The 25,000-nt window shown below is 38.9% G+C and overlaps 1 protein-coding gene across 6 annotated transcripts in view; it reads left to right on the top strand.

Annotated features, from left to right (window-relative positions):
• Nucleotides 1-25,000, top strand: part of ntrk2a (neurotrophic tyrosine kinase, receptor, type 2a) — a 231,548-nt gene that overhangs the window by 196,542 nt on the left and 10,006 nt on the right. For 5 of the 6 annotated variants that reach the window (XM_062025863.1, XM_062025867.1, XM_062025866.1 and 2 more), the window contains one exon: nucleotides 1-90. This exon is cut by the window's left edge and continues 1 nt beyond it. In XM_062025863.1, the coding sequence (XP_061881847.1) occupies nucleotides 1-90 (90 nt within the window). The remainder of the gene's footprint in view (nucleotides 91-25,000) is intronic. The other variant, XM_062025864.1, reaches the window with a different exon arrangement.

The raw sequence follows: 25,000 nt of genomic DNA, 5'->3' as shown, positions 1-25,000 counted from the left end.
AACTGCTTGGTGGGTGAGAACCTGCTGGTGAAGATTGGGGACTTTGGCATGTCCAGGGACGTCTACAGCACGGACTACTACAGGGTAGGTGTACGTGTCCAACTCTTTCTTTTTTGAGGCTTCTTCTTGTCCACTTCCAACATCCCCTCCTGTTGCATGAACCCCTTACCTGCATTGATGTCCCTCTAGAGCACACCTGGGCAAATTGGCCGCATGCGGCCCGTTAAGCTTTTCAATCTGGCCCGCCGTACATTCCCAAATATTTAGGGACCGAATGTCCCTTTGGGACAGAGGACCCTATTGTATTTTGTACGTTTTATTCTTTCTTTCTTTATTATTATACCGCCGTGTCTTTCAGCCGTAATTTGACCCCCTTAACATGCTTCAAAACTCACCATATTTGACACACACATCAGGACTGGCGAAAATTGCAAACTAAAAAAAAAAAAAAAAAACTCAAAATTGCGCTCTGGCGCCCCCTAGGAAGAAAACACAGACAAAACTGCCTATAACTTCCAGTAGGAATATCGGAGAGACATGAAACAAAAACCTCTATGTAGGTCTCACTTAGACCTACATTTCATTCACTGACATCCTTCAGCAAAAATTAACAGGAAGTTTGCAATTCCCCCTTCAAAACAAAAGTTTTGTAAAAACAGTCACTTTTGCCTCTTTGAGCTATAATTTGACCCCCTTAACATGCTTCAAAACTCACCAAACTGGACACACACATCAGGACTGGCAAAAATTGCAATCTAATAAAAAAACCCAACCCCAAAACTCAAAATTGCGCTCTAGCGCCCCCTAGGAAGAAAACACAGACAAAACTGCTCCTAGGACGAAAACACAGTCAAAACTGCCTGTAACTTCCAATAGGAATGTCGTAGAGACATGAAACAAAAACCTCTATGTAGTCAACAGGAAGTTTGCAATTCCCCCTTGAAAACAAATGGTTTGTAAAAACAGTTACTTATGCCTCTTTGAGCTATAATTTGACCCCCTTAACATGCTTCAAAACTCACCACACTGGACACACACATCAGGACTGGCAAAAATTGCGATCTAACAAAAAAACCCAACCTCAAAACTCAAAATTGCGCTCTAGCGCCCCATAGGAAGAAAACACAGACAAAACTGCCTGTAACTTCCAGTAGGAATGTCGTAGAGAGATGAAACAAAAACCTCTATGTAGTCAACAGGAAGTTTGCAATTCCCCCTTCAAAACAAAATTTTTGTAAAAACAGTCACTTTTGCCTATTTGAGCTATAATTTGACCCCCTTAACATACTTCAAAACTCACCAAACTGGACACACACATCAGGACTGGCAAAAATTGCGATCTAATTAAAAAAACCCAACCCCAAAACTCAAAATTGCGCTCTAACGCCCCCTAGGAAGAAAACACAGACAAAACTGCTCCTAAGAAGAAAACGCAGACAAAACTGCCTGTAACTTCCAGTAGGAATGTCGTAGAGACATGAAACAAAAACCTCTATGTAGTCAACAGGAAGTTTGCAATTCCCCCTTCAAAACAAAAGTTTTGTAAAAACAGTCACTTTTGCCTCTTTGAGCTATAATTTGACCCCCTTAACATGCTTCAAAACTCACCAAACAGGACACACACATCAGGACTGGCAAAAATTGCAATCTAATAAAAAAAACCAACCCCAAAACTCAAAATTGCGCTCTAGCGCCCCATAGGAAGAAAACACAGACAAAACTGCTCCTAGGAAGAAAACAGACAAAACTGCCTGTAACTTCCAGTAGGAATGTCGTAGAGACATGAAACAAAAACCTCTATGTAGTCAACAGGAAGTTTGCAATTCCCCCTTCAAAACAAAAGTTTTGTAAAAACCGGTCACCTTTTTTCAAACATTATCTCCTCTGAGCGCGTTTGTCATGTCAGCTTCAAACTAGCACAGGAGAGAGATTGAACCCTTCTGATTAAAAGTTGACGAAAGAGTTTTATTTACTGCTCCGGTTTGGATTTTATGTGCCGTCAAAGTCGGTCCCGTCCATCGCTGCTTGCAGCTTTAATTTTTTTTTAGATCTTTAAGATGGAAACTGTAGCTGCCATTATGATGTGCAGTGATGTTTTCAAATTACTGTAAGTCTCGAACTATACAAAGTATTTCAATGGTTGGTGTAAGCTTCGTCTACTTACAGTCTTACAGATTCACGCTGGAAGCCAGTTGCGCAGTTGACGGGGTTTTTAATATGTTTTCACAGTTCTCCAATAGATACTTTTGTGTTGACTTTTCAGTCGCTCCAATCCTCCTTCTCCTCCGCTCACTGTTAAAGACAACAGATGATTAGATTAACACGTACCACCTGTGCAATCTAATCCTCTGCCAGCTGTGTCTCGCCGTCAACACATGCCAATGCCCCCGTCTGATGGCGCTCTGTTTTCAGCACCATGGACAGAGGCGGTGACCTTTACTCCTGCAAGCGCGCTGATCACACTCCCTTTCCACAGTTGGAATCTGCGCTTTTGCATTATATGCTAGTTACTATGGCAATCGAAGTCACAGCAGCTAAGAGGAACCAAGCAGTGCGGGCGGGGAGCGTTTCCAAAGAGTGTTTCCAGAGCGGCCAGCCTTAAATGCGGGTGTCAGGGACAGACGCGGAAGGAGATTTTGACAACAAAGTTCTAAAGCTTAGTAATATATCAGATTTTAGGTGGGGGATTTTTTAATCTTCGCGTCCATATTTGGCTGTTTGGTTGCATTTTTGTTGCGTTCCGCTTGATATGTCGATGGAGAGGGAGTGTGGCGTTCATATGTTGTCAATATTCAATGTTTTATCGTTCATAGTTAATATTGTAAATCCCACATTCTTTATTTTCATGTCAATTCTCATTTAGTAAAAATGTAATTCCATTCCGTTTTTAAGGCGGTGTGTCATAACGTTTTTAGCATTCAATTGTGAGATTTTTTGTTTGTGTTCCTAAAAATCAGAAAAACCGGCCCCCAGACACATTCTTTTCTCAAAATTTGGCCCCCCGAGTCCAAATAAGTGCCCAGGCCTGCTCTAGAGATACAGTCTATTAAAAAGCTTCTCTGAATGCGGTTAAGGGAGGTACTCTGTATATTCATAAAACAATATTTACTGTTTTTACCTTTTACAATTTTGTTCTGCACTGTTGCATCATACTTAGAACAGTTTCTATTTGCTCAGGTTCCGCTCTAATAAATAAATTGTGATTGGATTTACAGACTCCACCATGCAGATTAATAACTACACTCTGTTTTCTTCTCTATTATTTAACTATATGGTTGTTGTGCCCTGTGATTGACTGCCGACTGATTCAGGGTGGACCTGCCTTTACCCCAAAATCAGATGGGAAAATAAAACAAAGCAGCAACAGTAAAAAAAAAAAAAAAAAGTATAGCCAATATGTTGTCTTAAAGGCCTACTGAAATGATTTTTTTTTATTTAAACGGGAATAGCAGATCCATTCTATGTGTCATACTTGATCATTTCGCGATATTGCCATATTTTTGCTGAAAGGATTTAGTAGAGAAAATCGACGATAAAGTTCGCAACTTTTGCTCGCTGATAAAAAAAAGCCTTGCCTGTACCGGAAGTAGCGTGACGTCACAGGAGCTAGTATTCCTCACAATTCCCCGTTGTTTACAATGGAGCGAGATAGATTCGGACCGAGAAAGTGATGATTACCCCATTAATTTGAGCGAGGATGAAAGATTCGTAGATGAGGAACGTTACAGTGAATGACTTGAGAGGCAGCGATGGACGTATCTTTTTTCGTTCTGACCGTAACTTAGGTACAAGCTGGCTCATTGGATTCCACACTCTCCTTTTTCTATTGTAGATCACAGATTTGTATTTTAAACCACCTCGGATACTATATCCTCTTGAAAATGAGAGTCGAGAACGCGAAATGGACATTCAGTGCCTTTTATCTCCACGACAATACATCGGCAAAATGCTTTAGCTACGAGCTAACGTGATAGCATCTTGCTTTAACTGCATATAGAAACAAAATAAATAAACCCCTGACTGGAAGTATAGATAGAAAATCAACAATACTATTAAACCGTGGACATGTAAATACACGGTTAATGCTTTACAGGCTGGTGAAGGTTAACAATGCTGTGCTAACGACGCCATTGAAGCTATAGCAACCGGACTGCACAGAGCTATGCTAAAAACATTAGCTCTCCACAAAAGCCAGCCAGCCCTCATTTGCTCATCAACACCCGTGCTCACCTGCGTTCCAGCGATCGGCAGAAGGACGAAGGACTTCACCCGATGCGTTTGGCGGCCCGGAGACGTAGGAAGTCAAGGTGAAGTCGGCGGCTAGCGCGGCTAGCGAGGCTAGCGCGGCTAGCGCGGCTAGCGCGGCTAGCGCGGCTAGCGCTCCAACAAAGTCCTCCTGGTTGTGTTGCTGTAGTCCGCTGCTAATACACTGATCCCACCTACAACTGTCTTCTTTGCAGCCTTCATTGTTCATTAAAAAAATTGCAAAAGATGTCCAGAATACTGTGGAATTATGAAATGAAAACAGAGCTTTTTGTATAGGATTCTACGGGGTACCATAACTTCCGTTACTCGGACTTTGTCACGCGCATACGTCATCATACCGCGATGTTTCAGCCGGATATTTCCCAGGAATTTTAAAATGTCACTTTATAAGTTAACCCGGCCGTATTGGCATGTGTTGCAATGTTAAGATTTCATCATTGATATATAAACTATCAGACTGCGTGGTCGGTAGTAGTGGCTTTCAGTAGGCCTTTAATTTGACATAAATGACATTGTGAAACACTCTGTAGAATACATGTAATACAGATATCCTCAATGTTTTAAAGTTATTCGACAAAACAATAAGGGCCATTAGTTAAGTCCAGCCCATGCCCCTGCAAAGTTGTGTTGCTTGATGATGGCCATGTTTTTCAACCAATCTTGCTGAGGCCCTGTCTATATTAAGCTGGATAACTCCTTAAACAAATAACTATTTAGCCTAAACCTCTTGTCAGCCATAGTTTAAGGTTCCCCTCCTTGGGAATTTTTTTACACGGGTAAGTGCGCCGTCTATTTCTTGAATCTCCGGCTCTTAGCTCTGTGTGGACTCACTGATCGTTTATAAACTGAGTTCGTAGAGGAAATGACGTCAGAAACAACGCGCCTACAGCCAGCTTCATAACAACCGTTTCCACTCAGAGGTGAACGCTAGAAAGATGGAGGCGAATCATCCAGACATGCCCGCGTTTCTCCTTCTTCTACATGTGCAGGCGCTTGTAGAAATCACACATCAATACCTTTAGAGAAGGATACGCGCGATTGCAGCTACTTGGGATACACCACATATCAGACGGCAACATGGCAATGTTGAGCCACGGTTTTTGGATAAGGCCTGGAGGAACGGCAGCCTGGTGGGATATGTTTGTCACCGAGTGTGTTGTGCCAGAGGAATGGCAAGAGTACTTTCAAAATTTGATTCACCTTAGCGAAAAACTTTCATTCATTCATTCAGTCACTCATTTATTCAGTCACTCATTCATTCAGTCACTCATTCATTCACTCCTTTATTCATTCAGTCAGTCACTCATTCATTCAGTCATTCATTCAGTTATTCATTCATTCACTCATTCATTCATTCGGTCATTCAGCCATTCATTCAGTCTTTTTTTCATTCAATCATCATTTATTCAGTGACTCATTCATTGATTGAGTCTTTTTTCACTCATTCATTCAGTCATTCATTCAGTTAATCACTCATTAATTCATTCAGTCAGTCATTTATAAACTCATTCATTGACTCATTCATAATCCAGTCGTGAAATTTCCTCGCTCCTAAATATTCCAAAGTCAACTGTTGGCTTTATTATGAGAAAAAGTGTGAAATTTGGTGGAGGAGGAATTATGGTGTGGGGTGGTTTTTCAGAAGTTGGGCTTGGCCCCTTAGTTCCAGTGAAAGGAACTTTGAATGCTCCAGGATACCAAAACATTTTGGACAATTCCATGCTCCCAACCTTGTGGGAACAGTTTGAAGCAGGCCCTTTTCCTCTTCCAACATGACTGTGCACCAGTGCACAAAGCAAGGTCCATAAAGACATGGATGACAGAGTCTGGTGTGGATGAACTTGACTGGCCTGCACAGAGTCCTGACCTGAACCCGATAGAACACCTTTGGGCTGAATTAGAACGGAGACTGAGAGACAGGCTTTTCTCCACCATCATCAGTGTGTGACCTCACCAATGGGCTTTTGGAAGAATGGCGGACAATTCCTATAAACACACTCCGCAACCTTGTGGACGGCCTTCCCAGAAGAGTTGAAGCTGTAATAGCTGGAAAAAGGTGGACCGACATCATATTGAACCCTATGGGTAAGGAATGGGATGGCACTTCAAGTTCATATGTGAGTCAAGGCAGGTGGCCAAATACTTTTGGTAATATAGTGTATATTGATATATGAATCACGGTTAAAGGCCTACTGAAATGCGATTTTCTTATTTAAACGGGGATAGCAGGTGCATTCTATGTGTCATACTTGATCATTTCGCGATTTAGCCATATTTTTGCTGAAAGGATTTAGTAGAGAACATCGACGATAAAGTTTGCAACTTTTGGTCGCTGATAAAAAAGCCTTGCCTGTACCGGAAGTAGCGTGACGTCACAGGTTGTGGAGCGTCTCACATCTGCGCATTGTTTACAATCATGGCCAGCAGCAGCGAGAGCGATTCGGACCGAGAAAACGACGATTTCCCCATTAATTTGAGCGAGGATGAAAGATTCATGGATGAGGAAAGTGAGAGTGAAGGACTTGAGGGCAGTGGAAGCGATTCAGATAGGGAAGATGCTGTGAGAGGCGGGTGGGACCTGATATTCAGCTGGGAATTACTAAAACAGTAAATAAACACAAGACATATATATACTCTTTTAGCCACAACACATCCAGGCTTATATTTAATATGCAACAAATTAATCCCGCATAACAAACACCTCCCCCCTCCCGTCCATATAACCCACCAATACAACTCAAACACCCGCACAACACACTCAATCCCTAAGCCCAAAGTACCGTTCACCTCCGCAAAGTTCATACAGCACATACAGTATATTTCCCCAAAGTTACGTACGTGACGTGCACATAGCGGCACACACGTACGGGCAAGCGATCAAATGTTTGGAAGCCGCAGCTGCGTACTCACGGTAGCGCGTATCCAACTCAAAGTCCTCCTGGTAAGAGTCTCTGTTGTCCCATCTCCACAAGCATGCGTATCCAACTCAAAGTCCTCCTGGTAAGAGTCTATGTTGTCCCAGTTCTCCACAGGCCAATGGTAAAGCTTGACTGTCATCGTTCGGGAATGTAAACAATGAAACACCGGCTACGACGTAGCCGCTACGTGTTTGTGTTGCTGCAGCCGCCCGCTAATACACCGCTTCCCACCTACAGCTTTCTTCTTTGCTATCTCCATTGTTCATTAAACAAATTGCAAAAGATTCACCAACACAGATGTCCAGAATACTGTGGAATTTTGCGATGAAAACAGACGACTTAATAGCTGGCCACAATGCTGTCCCAAAATGTCCGCTACAATCCGTGACGTCACGCGTAAACGTCATCATACCGAGACGTTTTCAGCAGGATATTTCGCGGGAAATTTAAAATTGCACTTTACTAATCTAACCCGGCCGTATTGACATGTGTTGCAATGTTAAGATTTCATCATTGATATATAAACTATCAGACTGTGTGGTCGGTAGTAGTGGGTTTCAGTAAAATGAATTATTTTTATTTAAACGGGAATAGCAGATCCATTCTATGTGTCATACTTGATCATTTCGTGATATTGCCATATTTTTGCTAAAAGGATTTAGTAGAGAAACTTTTGCTCTCTGATAAAAAAAAGCCTTGCCTGTACCGGAAGTAGCGTGACGTCACAGGAGCTAGTATTCCTCACAATTCCCCATTGTTTACAATGGAGCGAGAGATTCGGAGCGACAAAGCGACGATTACCCCATTAATTTGAGCGAGGATGAAAGATTCGTAGATGAGGAACGTTACAGTGAATGACTAGAGAGGCAGTGATGGACGTATCTTTTTTCGCTCTGACCGTAACTTAGGTACAAGCTGGCTCATTGGATTCCACACTCTCCTTTTTCTATTGTGGATCACGGATTTGTATTTTAAACCACCTCGGATACTATATCCTCTTGAAAATGAGAGTCGAGCACGCGAAATGGACATTTAAAGTGACTTTTATCTCCACGACAATACATCGGTGACACACTTAGCTACTGAGCTAACGTGATAGCATCGTTCTCAAATGAAGATAGAAACAAAAGAAATAAACCCCTGACTGGAAGGATAGACAGAAGATCAACAATACTATTAAACCATGGACATGTAACTACACGGTTAAAAATTCTCAGCCTGGTAAGGCTTAACAATGCTGTTGCTAACGACGCTAAGGCTAATTTAGCAACTTAGCAACCGGACCTCACAGAACTATGATAAAAACATTAGCGCTCCACCTACGCCAGCCAGCCCTCATCTTCCCATCAACAGCCGTGCTCACCTGCGTTCCAGCGATCGACGGCGCGACGAAGGACTTCATCCGTGGGTTTGGCGGCAAGCATCGGCTAGGCGTAGTAAGTAGTCCTTGTTGTGTTGCTGTAAGTATTGTACTTAGCCGCTAATACACCGATCGATCCCACCTACAACGTTCTTCTTTGCAGCCTCCATTGTTCATTAAACAAATTGCAAAAGATTCACCAACACAGATGTCCAGAATACTGTGGAATTTTGTCGAAGAAAACAAGAGGTTTTTGTATCTGGTCCGATGGGGTCCAACGACTTACGTGGATTTTGTGACGTCACGCGCATAAATCATATCCAAAGGAGTTTTTCAACCGGAAGTGTGGCGGGAATTTTAAAAATTGCACTTTATAAGTTAACCCGGCCGTATTGGCATGTGTTTCAATGTTAACATTTCATCATTGATATATAAACTATCAGACTGCGTGGTCGGTAGTAGTGGCTTTCAATAGGCCTTTAAGGGCAGCCATAACTGCGATGTGGCCCTCAGTGAAAACGAGTTCGACACCCTTAACCCCTAAAATTACAGCGGGTTATTTCCAAAGTGCATCGAGTTGTGTGTAAAATTTTAGGTCAATCAAATTGATGGCAGTCAACAGCAATACGACAAAGTGATGTATTTGTCCGAAAATAATAGCTCGGGCAACACGCAAGTGGTGTATGTTTTGTGCAAATGTTCACCCTTTTGTGTGCAGCGGTTCAGAGAAGAAGAGCTTCCACAAAAAAAAAAAATGTTTTCCATACACAACTCGTATTGAACTCTCCCTTTTGAAATGGACCTTTATTGGAACCTTGTCCACATTAAACATGCAATCACAGCATTGCACGTTTTGAAATGAAAATATAAAGACTCCCCTTTGGCTTTTCTTTTTGTACTCGGTGACGGCGCACTACCGTCCCCCGTCCCCCCCTCCCCCCGAATTCCCCTCCCGCCTCTCCTCGCCGGTTCTCTCTTCAATAGAGCTAAGTGTGCTGAGGCTGTCGCCATGGTAACGCACAAAGGCAGCGCCAGTGAACCTCGGAGTTGTATCCAACGTTTCTCAGGAAGAAAAGTAATCAGGGAACTTGTGTTTAGTATGCCAGGAGCGGCGCTGGAGACGGATAGGTGGTGGTGGGGGGGGGGGGGGGGGGTTGAAATGTGGAAGATGGTGGAGGAGGGCAAAGAGTTGGGAGGGGAAGGGGGAAAAAAAACAAGAAACAAATATACACCAGCAGAGAAAGCAGCCGGTGATCGAGGGATAAAGAATGAGACAGGGGCAATGTAAAAGAAGGAAAACCAGAAGGAAAAATGGGAGGCGGGGGGAGGGGGGCATGAGAAGCAGGAGGTGCAGGAATTTAGTCGTAGTTCAGCATCTAAGAGACGTGTGCGGGGGGGCTAAGCGTGTTCAGTCATGCTCTTACGTCAGTCAGGAGCAAAGATGAGTCATAAAGGATTCAGCACCACCCCCAACCTACACCTCAATGTGTGTGTATGTGGGAGGAAATAGAAACCCAGGCGTGGAGGACTGACTGACGAGGCTGTTTCAACGTCACAGCTTCCGCTTAGACAAAGAAGTTGGCAGAGGCTCACAGTGGCTCCATCCTCCTCTTTCTGGCTGGTGCCCGACCGCAGAAACCCACGTTGTTATTCGGTCGTTGTACTGCTGCAGTCACAATATTAGATACGCCTGCACATAATTCGATTAATAGTCTTTTTTTTTCTTCTTTTTTTTTTAAGCCTTGTTTGTGCATGCGTGGCACGATATTTCAGCGCTAAACACATCGTCAGTGTTACATCGGAGCAGCGGGGAAGCGTTCCAAACCGCCGCAGAGCAATTTGGAGGAGAGCTGTGTGACTGGCTCAAGGGCACCACCAGCTGTGCGTGCCCCATGTCAAATTGAGGGAATCGAACCGTGATCCTTTTGGTTTCGCAGTCCGCTTTCTGCAACCGCTCCACCACAGCCGCCCTGCATGCACTGCAAAAAACTGAAATCTAAGTAAGATTAAATATCTCAAATAAGGGTGATATTTGCTTATTTTCTGTATGATAAGATAATTCTGCTCACTAAGCAGATTTTATGTTAGAGTGTTTTACTTGTTTTAAGTGTGTTGGTCCTAAATGATCTCAGTACGATATTACAGCTTGTTGCTGACATTTTATGACCTATATTGAGTAAAACATGCTTGGAACTAGAATATCAACTGTTGCAAAGCTGTGTCATCAACACTCACAAGTATAAAACTGCTTTTTCAAAGTAAGAATTTCTTATTGGTGACATAACTGAAAACACTTCCTCTCCGAACTCAGTTTGTAAACGATCAATGAGTCCATACAAAGCTAAGTGCCGGAAATACACGGCGCACTTACCCGTGTAAAAAATTGTCCGAGGAGGGGGACCTTAAACGATGGATAAACTCAGGAAATATGTCCCTGGACACATTAGGACTTTGAATATGACCAATGTCTGATCCTGTAACTACTTGGTATCGGATCGATACCAAATTTCTAGTATCATCCAAAACTAATGTAAAGTATCAAACAACAGAAGAATACCGTAATTTCCGGACTATAAGCCGCTACTTTTCCCCCTCGTTCTGGTCCCTGCGGCTTATACAAGGGTGCGGCTTATTTACGGCCTGTTCTTCTCCGACACCGACGAAGAGGATTTGGGTGGTTTTAGTACGCAGGAGGAAGACGATGACACAATGATTAAAGACTGACTTTTCATATACCGGTAGGCTGGTTATTTTGATAACGTACAGGCGAGCACTTTGTATTACTTTGCACCGTTGTATTATTTGTACTCTGCACGAATGCTGTTCGCCATGTCAAAGATGTGAAAGTTTGATTGAATGATTGAAAGATTTATTGTTAATAAATGGGACGCTTTGCGTTCCCAAACAGTCATCTCTGTCCCGACTATCCCCTCCGTGGTAGCAGGAACCCCTATATACTACGCTAATTACACATCAAAACCCTGCGGCTTATAGTCGGGTGCGGCTTATATATGGAGCAATCTGTATTTTCCCCTAAATTTAGCTGGTGCGGCTTATAGTCAGGTGCGGCTTATAGTCCGGAAATTACGGTAAGTGATTATTACATTTGAACAGAAGTGTAGATAGAACATGTTGAAACAGAAAATAACCAGATATTAACAGTAAATGAACAAGTAGATTGTCAGAACGTGGACTATGGAATGGTTGTTTTCCCGAGATGCAATAAAAGTTGGAGCGGACATGGCGTAAAGGTAAGGACATATTTATTTTTACTATAACAAAAAGAACAAACTAAAGGCGCGCACAAGGCGGAGGTACAAACTTGACTATGAAACAAAAACTTACACTTAACGTAGACTAAGGACATGAAACAAAAGAACTGCTAAACGTGACATGAATAAACAAAAAAGTTACTTGGAACAAGCATGGAAACGATCATGGAACAATGGCATGGAATCAACGCATGAGTGACAAGGGTAAGAGCAGATAATGTCGCCAGGCCGACCAACAGAAAAAGACAGGCTTAAATAACAGTGACATGATTGGTGACAGGTGTGTGAGTCCAAACGTAGAACGGGTGAAACTAATGGGTAACCATGGAAACAAAACAAGGGAGTGAACAACCAGGAACTTAAAAGCGTCCAAAAAAACAAACAGCACATGGCCAAACAAAAACATGATCAACGCAGACATGACATAGATTAATAATTCATTTTCTACCACTTGTCCTTAATAATGTTGACAAAATAATAGAATGATGAATGACACAATATGTTACTGCATACGTCAGCAGCTCAATTAGGAGCCTTTGTTTGCTTACTTGCTACTAAAAGACAAGTTGTCTTGTATGTTCACTATTATATTTAAGGACTAAGTTGCAATAAGAAACATATGTTTAATGTACCCTAAGATTTTTAACAATAATAATAATAATAATAGATTTTATTTGTAAAAAGCACTTTACATTGAGTAAACAACCTCAAATTGCTACAGTGTATTAAAAAAATAAAAAGATAATAAAAAACCAAAGCAGACTTTTAATATTCTTTTACTGCTCAAATTTATGCATGAGTACCGGCATAGGCACCGATCTACATTTCTGCCAGAGGGTGCTCCATGTGTGTGTATTAGTGTTTATAGAACCCATTCAATCAATCAATGTTTATTTATATAGCCCTAAATCACAAGTGTCTCAAAGGGCTGTACAAGCCACAACGACATCCTCGGTACAGAGCCCACATTCGACAGTGAACAAAAGTTTTAGCAACTGCTGTGTAAAGGAAAAGGGGTAGTATTAAATAAGCTATGCTTCTTCCTACTCCTTTTCGAACATGTTGAACAGAGGAACTGGAAATTGTGATGTATCACGTTGTATGCATGCATGTTGGAAATAAACACAAACTCAACTCAACTCAACGTAGAACACCAGGGCCAAACTTGTGATTTATGAGGCGTTCCTCAAAGATAGGATAGGTCTTTATTGTCAATGCACAAGTACAACAAAACTTTGTTTTCAGCACAAACCCGTTCAAGATTAGACAAACAAACAGTGTACAGGGTTACCGAACAGGAACGCTGATGGGTCGCCAAAGGCGCCCCGTAAAAGATGGGGAAAAAGGTAAAACGCTGGGTAAGGATGAGTAAAAAAATACAATCTAGACTGGGCTCCTAAGGGGCCCAGTCTGGAGTGGGAAAACACCTCCATAGCAAAGCACATATACATATTACAACATACATCTCGAGATATCTAGCAACAGAGCGAAGGGAGTGCGGGGTCATGGTGGTAGGCCGCAGCTCTCAGGCGCTGACCATCCTTTCATCACCCCTATGGGATTTGCACCCCTTTAGGTCCTCTCCTTTCTTGTCAGTTATTTTTCACAGTGTGCTTTATATGAGTAAGGTGCTGCTGTTGCTTGTTTACTTCAGATGCAGTCAGTAGTCATTTATTCAACTTCTTTAATCATAAACGTGGTGTTTCTCGAGGTTCCATTTTAGGTCCTCTCTTTTTCATCATTTGGGCTGTTTAACTGGTGGCTCGCCAGTTCAGTTAAATAAAAAAACTTGTGAAAGACTCACATTTTTGCAGCAGATTCTTAAAACCCCTAAAGTGCTGTCATAGAATGATCTTTGACTTTCATTTCCGTTGGAGGTCCTGACAAACAGCGGAGCACTCATGTAACTCTGACAAACTAAATGGACAAAAATCCAATATCCACTCTCCGCACTGCAAAAACTGAAATCTAAGTAAGATTAAATATCTCAAATAAGGGTGATATTTGCTTATTTTCTGTCTGATAAGATAATTCTTCTCACTAAGCAGATTTTATGTTGGAGTGTTTTACTTGTTTTAAGGGTTTTGGTCCTAAATGATCTCAGTAAGCTATTACAGCTTGTTGCTGAGATTTGATGACCTATATTGAGTAAAACATGCTTGAAACTAGAATATCAACTGTTGCAAAGCTGTGTCATCAACACTCACAAGTATAAAACTACTTTTTTAATGTAATAATTTCTTATTTCAAGCATGAAAAAAAAAAAAGCATGACTTTGACACAATTGTGTCTCATAATTAAAAAGGATGACAGCCAAATGGACTTTGCTGTTTTATTTCCAATGAAACAATAGAAAACACGTACTCATATAGTAGTACAGTTGGCACAGTACAGTAAACTGACAGTTAATATTTAAACATTTCCAACCATTTTGAACAGAAATAGTTCATGCACATTCAGATGAATTCTTCAAAATTACAATTAAAAAACATTTTGGCCGGGGTTCCGGGTTAAAAAAAGAAGGGTTTTTAAGCCTTTTTTTAAAAGCATCCACAGTCTGTGGTGCCCTCAGGTGGTCGGGGAGAGCGTTCCACAGACTTGGAGCGGCGGAGCAGAAAGCCCGGTCTCTCTTTTAGTTAAAATAAAGCCAATAATGCCATTTTTTGTGGTCCCCTTTATTTAGAAAAGTACCGAAAAGTAGCGAAAAGTACCTAAATACTTTTGGTACCGGTACCGGTACCAAAATATTGGTATCGGGACAACACTAATACACACACATGGAGCACCCTCTGGCAGAAATGTGGATCGGTGCCTATGTCGGTACTCATGCATAAATTTGAGCAGTAAAAGAAAATTAAAAGTCTGCTTTGGTTTCATTGCCTCCTCTTGGTAACAAAGCAAAGCAAACCTTCTTTACAAGGAAAACAAACAGTGTCATAATGGAGAATGGAAGGAGAGCCATGCTTATCCCTCCAGAATAAGGGCGCTTGTAACGCTGTCACATATATGACATTAACACGAATGGAACGTGCGTATTACAACCTGTTAGGCAATCTTTTCAAAGCCTAACGAGATCAAATTACGTTTTGTAACTAATTGCCTTTTCCTACTGTATGATCATCGTTTTCTAATTGGTTTTAATTTGTCTTCACCTCATTTCAATGCCAAACATTTGCACGCATTTAAAATGTATCCATTATTGTATTTAATTTCACGTAGATTATGCAGCTTTTTTTCTCGTTCAGAATAATCAGAATATTAATTGAGTGCATCTAAGTCAGCGAGGAGAGGGATTTACTCACAGACGCACACGCGCGCATGGATAAGATTCGCTAGTTTTTGCTCCCATGGCAACGCAGAGGGCAATTAAGGTTCCTGTGTGTCAAGGAGTGGGTGGAGTTAGTCACATAAGCCCCACCCACACCACATCATTTCACGCTCTTTTTGACTGGCCCAGTTGCCATGGATACAGCAGCCTCCGTGTGGTCGCCACAAAAGAACCACTTCTGCTTTATTTGACCCACTTTTCCCTTTCTCCGTAATTTCGGAACACGTACGGGGTCAAGTTTAGGGATGCATATTTATAAGGCTAGGGAGAGGAGCGAGAAGGCGAGGAGAACGTGACGAGAGAGACGGGAACAGTAGAAACAATGGATGGATGGATGGAATAGAACACGACTGTTTTTGGAAAAAAATATTAAATACAAAATCATTAACACAATATTTTTTTAAAGAAGACCTAAGATTAATTTGGTCTTTTCTGACATATAAATGTTGTTACAATATACTCGTCAGGGTTTCCCCCTAAATTGCCAAGATACCTTTAGCGGTGGGGGTGGGGGTTAGGGGCGGGGTCACCTTGACGCCATCGCATCATTTACATAATGTGCTATGATGATATTAATAACAATAATAATAATATATTTTATTTGTAAAAAGCACTTTACATTGAGTAAACAACCTCAAAGTGCTACAGTGTATTTAAAAAAAAATTTTTAATAAAAAGATAATAAAATAAAAAATAATAAAAAAAACTAGAACAGCCAAATAGCTAAAACTAGTATGTATTTATCTAAAAAAAAGGCTTTATTTTAAAAAAAAGAAGGGTTTTTAAGCCTTTTTTAAAAGCATCCACAGTCTGTGGTGCCCTCAGGTGGTCAGGGAGAGCGTTCCACAGACTGGGAGCGGCGGAGCAGAAAGCCCGGTCTCCCATTGTTCGTAGCTTTGTCCTCGGAGGTTAGCCTGTCCGGAGCGGAAGTGTCGTGTGGAGGATTTGGGGGTGAGTAGTTCTTTGAGGTAGAGGTGGGCATTTCCATGGAGGCACTGGTGGTATATTACTTTCTATAAAAAGGCAAAAAAAAAATGTATACATACTAGTGTTGTCCCGATACCAACATTTTGGTATCGGGACAACACTAGTATGTATTTCGATGCTTTTCGGTACTCTTCGATACTTTTCTAAATAAAGGGGACCACAAAAAATGGCATTATTGGCTTTATTTTAACAAAAAATCTTAGGGTACATTAAACATTTTTTTAAAGAGGACCTAAGATTAATTTGGTCTTTTCTGACATATAAATGTTGTTACAATATACTCGTCAGGGTTTCCCCCTAAATTGCCAAGATACCTTTAGCGGTGGGGGTGGGGGTGGGGTTAGGGGCGGGGGTCATAATGTGTTATGATGATATTAATAATAATAATAATAATAATATATTTTATTTGTAAAAAGCACTTTACATTGAGTAAACAACCTCAAAGTGCTACAGTGTATTAAAAAAAATAAAAAATAAAAAGATAATTTAAAAAAAATACAAAAATAAAAACTAGAACAGCCAAATACCTAAAACTAGTATGCATATATCTAAAAAAAGGCTTTTTTAAAAAGAAGGATTTTAAAGACTTTTTTAAAAGCATCCACAGTCTGTGGTGCCCTCAGGTGGTCAGGGAGAGCGTTCCACAGACTGGGAGCGGCGGAGCAGAAAGCCCGGTCTCCCATTGTTCGTAGCTTTGTCCTCGGAGGTTTCGAGGAGGTTAGCCTGTCCGGAGCGGAAGTGTCGTGTGGAGGATTTGGGGGTGAGTAGTTCTTTGAGGTAGAGGGGGGCATTTCCATGGAGGCACTGGTGGTATATTACTTTCTATAAAAAGGCAAAAAAAAATGTATACATACCAAAATATTGGTATCGGGACAACACTAGTATGTATTTCGATACTTTTCGGTACTTTTCGATACTTTTCTAAATAAAGGGCACCACAAAAAATGGCATTATTGGCTTTATTTTAACAAAAAAATCTTAGGGTACATTAAACATATGTTTCTTATTGCCAGTTTGTCCTTAAATATAATAGTGAACATACAAGACAACTTGTCTTTTAGTAGTAAGTAAATAAACAAAGGCTCCTAATTTAGCTGCTGACGTATGCAGTAACATATTGTGTCATTTATCATTCTATTATTTTGTCAACATTATTAAGGACAAGTGGTAGAAAATTAATTATTAATCCACTTGTTCATTTACGGTTAATATCTGCTTACTTTCTCTTTTAACATGTTCTATCTACACTTATGCAAAAATGTAATAATCACTTATTCTTCTGTTGTTTGATACTTTACATTAGTTTTGAATGATACAACAAATATGGGTGTCGATCCGATACCAAATAGTTACAGGATCAAACATTGGTCATATTCAAAGTCCTCATGTGTCCAGGGACATATTTCCTGAGTTTATCCATCGTTTAAGGTCCCCTTCCTCGGACAATTTTTTAGACGGGTAAGTGCGCCGTGTATTTCTTGAATCTCTGGCTCTTAGCTTTGCATGGACACATTTGTTCGACAATTGTCTATATTTTTCACAATTTCAAAGTTTATGTAATAAAAATTTTTACCGGCCCGAATAAAATGATTTTTGTTAACGGCGGTCACTCACCCGGTCTCGTCAACACGTACGCCCAAGGAGCGCGTACACACATACAAAAGCAGTCCAAGAGAAGCAACAAAGATTTTGCAGTTCTTGTTACGATAGAATATACATTCAATAATGCTAACTATCCAAATTGCTATTATTAGCTACACTGTAAAAAAAAAAATCCTATTTTTATGGTTAATTTACTCTAAATTTCTATTGTAATTTTTCTATTTTTTTTAAATAGTTTATAAAACTGTAGAATTGATCTGTAAATAAACAATCCGCCTGTTATTTTAAGTAATATGCCAGTAATGACAAACTTTGTATATTTCTATTTTTTTACAGAAAAATACCACATTAATTATACATAGCATTTTCTGTTTTCTTAAATTACTTTCAAATTCATGTAAAATTACAGTAATTATATTTCATTAAATATGTAGCTTGTTATATAAAAGTCTATGTCCATACTAACAATCTAACTAGAACAAACAGAACTGTTAAGGTGGTTGATCTTAACAATTCAGAAAAAATCTGTAAAATAATGGTATTTTTCTGTGGAACTGCCAGCATTGTCACTTCATTGAAGGTGTTTGATCGTAATAATTTGGAAAAACTCTGTAGAATAAAGGTATTTTTCTGCAGAACTGTTTGCATCGTCACTTTATTAAAGGTGGTTGATCTTAATAATTTAGTAAAAATCTGTAAAATTACGATATTTTTCCGCAAAACGTTTCATGAAAATTTCTGTAAATATAATGTTTATTTGGTTTACAATGTTTTACTTTAATTTTATGGTTTTCGTTTGGAAGCCGTAGCTGCCAGTAGATGAGCGTTTTTTTACAGAATTTTTTTTTTACAGTGTAACAACACCTAAAGCTAGGGTGGGTGCATGTGTTTCGTACGTACGTAATTACGTCATTACGTACGAGAAGCCGTAAGAGGGCGGAATATAACGCTTAAAATACATTGGAAAGTTTGCGCCCTCGAGGCATCTGTGTAAATGTTGCAAACAGCCCCTTTAAGTAAAGCTATTAGCCATAGAGCTCCTTCCCCTTTGCTTCAGGCTATGAGAAAACACAAAAAAGGTAGGATTCAGTATTTTTTTTCATCTAATCTTGGCATGCGCATAATAACACCGACGTGTTGTAATTAACACAAAATTGGTTTATAGACTCAAACCATAACCATAACCATAATTCCTCTGTGCTTATATGTATTACCCAGTGGCGGGTGTTGCGTTTCCCACCTGGGCCTTCAGTGAGGTCCGACTTCAATGATTACCTCTCAAAATACTATAATTGATGTCACCACAAGGCCATTGCTGGAGATATACTATACAGCAGGGGTCCCCAAAATACGGCCCGTGGGCCGGATCCGGCCTGCCAGCGTCCAAAATCAGGCCCGCGGGAAGTCCCAAGTATAAAATTTTTTTTTTAAAAATTAAAAAATAATTACATTATTTTTTTCGGTCTTTTCTTATCCACTTTGTACCGCTTGCTACTCACGGTGTCTCCTAGCCTCTCAGGCAAATCATATTGTCTAAAAATGCATTTTCTCATCGATAACGTGACATCATCGCTCGCAGAAAGTGCGCTATATATATATAATATATATATATATATATATATATATATATATATATATATATATATATATATATATATATATATATATATATATATATATATATATATATACTGTATATCTAATATATATATATAAAATATATATATATATATATATATATATCAAATATATATATATATATATATATATATATATCAAATATATATATATATATATATATATTTAATATATATATCAAATATATATATATATGTATATATATATATATATATATATATATATATATATATATATATATATATATATATATATATATATATATATATATATATATATATATATATATATATATATATGTAACGACTTGGTCCTTGGGGTTTGTTTTTCCGGAAGGCAACGGAAAGTTGGCGCGGGCAAGACGTGAATGTGAGTACGTGATTTTATTTAACACTTTCAAAAGAGAACAAACGAAAGGCGCGCACAATGGCGGAGGTACAAAACTTAGCTAATGAAAACAAAAGACTTGCACAAAGGCAAAAAACTATAAACATGAAACAAAAACTTACTTGGCATGGGACTGTGAACATGGCATGAAGCAGAGTGATGATAACGTGTGATGTCGCCAGGCAGACTAACTGAAAACAATGGACTTAAATAATACAGACATGATTGACAACAGGTGTGTGAGACCGAACGTGAAAACAGGTGCAACTAATCGGTCGTCATGGTGACAAAACAAGAGTGCACAAATAGTCCAAAAACAAAGCCGAACTAAAAATTGCAAAAAACATATTAAAAGTGAAAAAATAAAATATTTGAACTCATAATTTATAGAATCCATTCGACAGTGAACAAAAGTTTTAGCAACTGCTGTGTAAAGGAAAAGGGGTAGGATTAAATAAGCTACGCTTCTTCCTACTCCTTTTCGAACATGTTGAATAGAGGAACTGGAAATTGTGATGTATCATGTTGTTTGCTTGCATGTTGGAAATAAACACAAACTCAACTCAACTCAACGTAGAACACCAGGGCCAAACTTGTGATTTATGAGGCGTTCCTCAAGGATAGGATCCATCCATCCATTTTCTACCGCTTATTCCCTTCGGGGTAGCGGGGGCGCTGGAGCCTATCTCAGCTACAATCGGGCGGAAGGCGGGGTACACCCTGGACAAGTCGCCAAGGATAGGATAGGATAGGTCTTTATTGTCATTGCACAAGTACAACAAAACTTTGTTTTCAGCACAAACCCGTTCAAGATTAGACAAACAAACAGTGTACAGGGTTACAGAACAGGAACGCTGATGGGTCGCCACAAGGCGCCCCGTAACAGATGGGGAAAAAAGGTAAAACGCTGGGGAAGGATGAGTAAAAAAATACAATCTAGACTGGGCTCCTAAGGGGGCCCAGTCTGGAGTGGGAAAACACCTCCATAGCAAAGCACATATACATATTACAACATACATCTCAAGATATCTAGCAACAGAGCGAAGGGAGTGCGGGGTCATGGTGGTAGGCCGCAGCTCTCAGGCGCTGACCATCCTTTCATCACCCCTATGGGATTTGCACCCCTTTAGGTCGTCTCCTTTCTTGTCAGTTATTTTTCACAATGTGATTTATATGAGTATGGTGCTGCTGTTGCTTGTTTACTTCAGATGCAGTCAGTAGTCATTTATTCAACTTCTTTTTCATCATTTGGGCTGTTTAACTGGTGGCTCGCCAGTTCAGTTAAATAAAAAAACTTGTGAAAGACTCACATTTTTGCAGCAGATTCTTAAAACCCCTAAAGTGCTGTCATAGAATGATCTTTGACTTTCATTTCCGTTGGAGGTCCTGACAAACAGCGGAGCACTCATGTAACTCTGACAAACTAAATGGACCAAAATCCAATATCCATTCTCCGCACTGCAAAAACTGAAATGTAAGTAAGATTAAATATCTTAAATAAGGGTGATATTTGCTTATTTTTCTGTCTGATAAGATAATTCTTCTCTCTAAGCAGATTTTATGTTAGAGTGTTTTACTTGTTTTAAGGGTTTTGGTCCTAAATGATCTCAGTAAGATATTACAGCTTGTTGCTGAGATTTGATGACCTATATTGAGTAAAACATGCTTGAAACTAGAATATCAACTGTTGCAAAGCTGTGTCATCAACACTCACAAGTATAAAACTACTTTTTTAAAGTAATAGTTTCTTATTTCAAGCATGAAAAAAAAAAAATCATGACTTTGGCACAATTGTGTCTCATAATTAAAACAGATGACAGCCAAATGGACTCTGCTGTTTTATTTTCAATGAAACAATAGAAAACACGTACTCATATAGTAGTACAGTTGGCACAGTGCAGTAAACTGACAGTTAATATTTAAACATTTAACATTTGACATTTCTAACCATTTTGAACAGAAATAGTTCATGCACATTCAGATAAATTCTTCAAAATTACAATTTAAAAAATGTTGGCCGGGGTTCCGGGCTGTATATATGCGCACTAATTGACTGAAAGAGCACACACTTGGCGCGATGATGTCATGTTATCGATGGAAAAATGCCTTTTTAGACCATATGATTTGCCTGAGCGGCTAGTAGACCCCGAGAGTAACAAGCGGTTGCCTTGTTGAAATTCCATTAAGAACAATAAATTAGTTTTTAGTATAAGTAAATGTAATGCCGAGCGCATATCATTATGTCAAGATAATGGCACTAGCATTTACTTCATTTAAGAATATTTTTCAACATATTGAGCAAAAAGGTCTCTTTTTTTTTTCTACCAAGAAAAGTGCACTTGTTATTAGTGAGAATATACTTATTTTAAGGTATTTTGGGTTAATTGAAGATAGCTAATTTTACTTGTTTTGCTAAGTCTTGACAAGCCCAATTTTCTTATTCTATTGGCAGATAATTTTGCTTAGTTCAAATAAAATACCCCTCATTTTTGTATTATTTTTTTCTTATTTTTGAACACTGACTTTTTGCAGTGCGGAATAGACAAAAAAGGGACTGACAGTGAAGGGAGAAGTCCGCCCTTGAAACATTTCAGTTGAATATCCTTTCTCTAAACAGTTGCTGGAAATCTCATCAGGTTTTTAGTTATGCTGGTAACATACATTGAAAACAAGCGTAACCTCTTTCGTAAGAATCATTAAAACAAGTGGCCGAGCACTTCAGAGGCCGGTATTAATATTTCAGACCTTCAGGGGAAATGATCAGCTATGATGAATAAAACAAAACATCTAATGGGCATGACCATGTTGAGACACGTAAGTGAATCAAATGTTATTTGAGATCAAGGGGAGAGAATATAACTTGGGAGGAGAATAAATGCACACTGCAAAAAGTCAGTGGTCAAAAACAAGAAAAAAAATACAAAAATGAGGGGTATTTTATTTGAACTAAGCAAAGTTATCTGCCAATAGAACAAGAAAATGCGGCTTGTTAAGGCTTTCCAAAACAAGTAAAATTAGCTAACCTCAATGAACCCAAAAATACCTTAAAATAAGTATATTCTCACTAATAACAAGTGCACTTTTCTTGGTAGAACATTTTTTTTTTACCTTTTTGCTCAATATGTTGAAAAATATTCTTAAATGAAGTAAATGCTAGTGCCATTATCTTGACATAATGATATGCGCTCGGCATTACATTTCTTGAAACCAGCAAACTTATACTAAAAACTAATTTATTGTTCTTAATGGAAAGGCAACAAGGCAACCGCTTGTTACTCTCGGGGTCTCCTAGCTGCTCAGGCAAATCATATGGTCTAAAAATGCATTTTTCCATCGATAACATGACATCATAGCACCTAGTGCATGCTCTTTCAGTCAATTAGTGCGCAAGGAATACATATATATATATATATATATATATATATATATATATATATATATATATATATATATATATATATATATATATATATATATATATATATATATATATATATATATATATATATATAAATTGTAATTGTAATTTTGAGGAATTGATCTGAATGTGCATGAACTATTTCTGTTCAAAATTGTTTGAAATGTCTCATGTTAAATGTTTTAATATAATATATAGTCATCTGTTTTAATTATGAGACACAATTGTGTCAAAGTCATGATTTTTTTTTTCATGCTTGAAATAAGAAATTATTACTTAAAAAAAGTAGATTTATACTTGTGAGTGTTGATGACACAGCTTTGCAACAGTTGATATTCTAGTTTCAAGCATGTTTTACTCAATATAGGTCATCAAATCTCAGCAACAAGCTGTAATATCTTACTGAGATCATTTAGGACCACAACCCTTAAAACAAGTAAAAGACTCCAACATAAAATCTGCTTAGTGAGAAGAAGTATCTTATCAGACAGAAAATAAGGAAATATCACCCTTATTTGAGATATATAATCTTACTTAGATTTCAGTTTTTGCAGTGCAGCCTGTTGGTTTTTCCAATATGAAACATGGAGCGACGATGTATTCCATTTCGATGCTTTCCCAAAGATAAAGAAAAAAGATTATAATTACAGTATCTGCCAAAGTAGCGGATGTCCTTGCTATACTAACTAAAAAAAACACAACCGAGGAGGAGTGATAAAAAAAATGCAACAATAAGATGAGAAACAAAGTAAAACAGAAGAAGAAGAAAGGCTCGGTTGCGCTCCAGAGATTAGAGTCAGATCCCAGTCCAAACCCGATGGCTATCTATGTGATGGTCTACCTTTTATGACGCCATTAAATAAGCCGCTGACTAGCACAGAAACAGGCCAAGTGCGGGTAGCAGGCCGTTAATAACAGACATAAACCTCGGAGAATGGACCGTCCTATCTGTGGGGCGCGACGGCGCGAGCGTGGCCCCAGAAATTCATGTGGGCACGCCAGCTTCAATTCATTTTTTGTGCAGGTTAAGAACAAGCAGCGTCTTCATATTGCATGTCATAAAATACATACCGTTCGGTCCAGAAGGTCCTTTTATACACTATGGATCTGGGATAAGGCAATGGACGTGAGATTGAGGTTCATCGTTATCAAGCACAGGACACAAAACTACTTGTAGGGTTCTTTACTCTGAAAGGTACATTTTGGTACACTGCAAAAAATCAGTGTTCAAAAACAAGGAAAAAGAATACAAAAATTAGGGGTATTTTATTTAGGGATGATGTTTGATAAGAAATTATCGAGTTTGAGCCCATTATCGAATCCGCTTATCGAACCGATTCCTTGTCGATTCTCTTATCGAATCCAGATAGGTTGTTGTATATGGGAAAAAAACACAATATTTGGTTTAACAAAAGCTCACTTTTATTTTATAAGAAAAAAAATAAAAATAAGAAAAAATATTGACTGTTGTTTACCCCCCTAAAAAAATTAAATCAAATAAATAAATATTGACTGTTGTTACCCATGGTATGGTTGTTTTTTTTTTGTCATATAAAAATACATTCATGTGTGCTTACGGACTGTATCCCTGCAGACTGTATTGATCTATATTGATATATAATGTAGGAACCAGAAATATTAATAACAGAAAGAAACAACCCTTTTGTGCGAATGAGTGTGAATGAGTGTAAATGGGGGAGGGAGGTTTTTTGGGTTGGTGCACTAATTGTAAGTGTATCTTGTGTTTTTTATGTTGATTTAATAAAATAATATATATATATATATATATATATATATATATATATATATATATATATATTTATA

The sequence above is a fragment of the Entelurus aequoreus genome, linkage group LG17, assembly GCF_033978785.1.
Source record: "Entelurus aequoreus isolate RoL-2023_Sb linkage group LG17, RoL_Eaeq_v1.1, whole genome shotgun sequence".
NCBI classification, from domain to species: domain Eukaryota; kingdom Metazoa; phylum Chordata; class Actinopteri; order Syngnathiformes; family Syngnathidae; genus Entelurus; species Entelurus aequoreus.
This window is presented reverse-complemented; position numbering and strand designations above follow the sequence as displayed.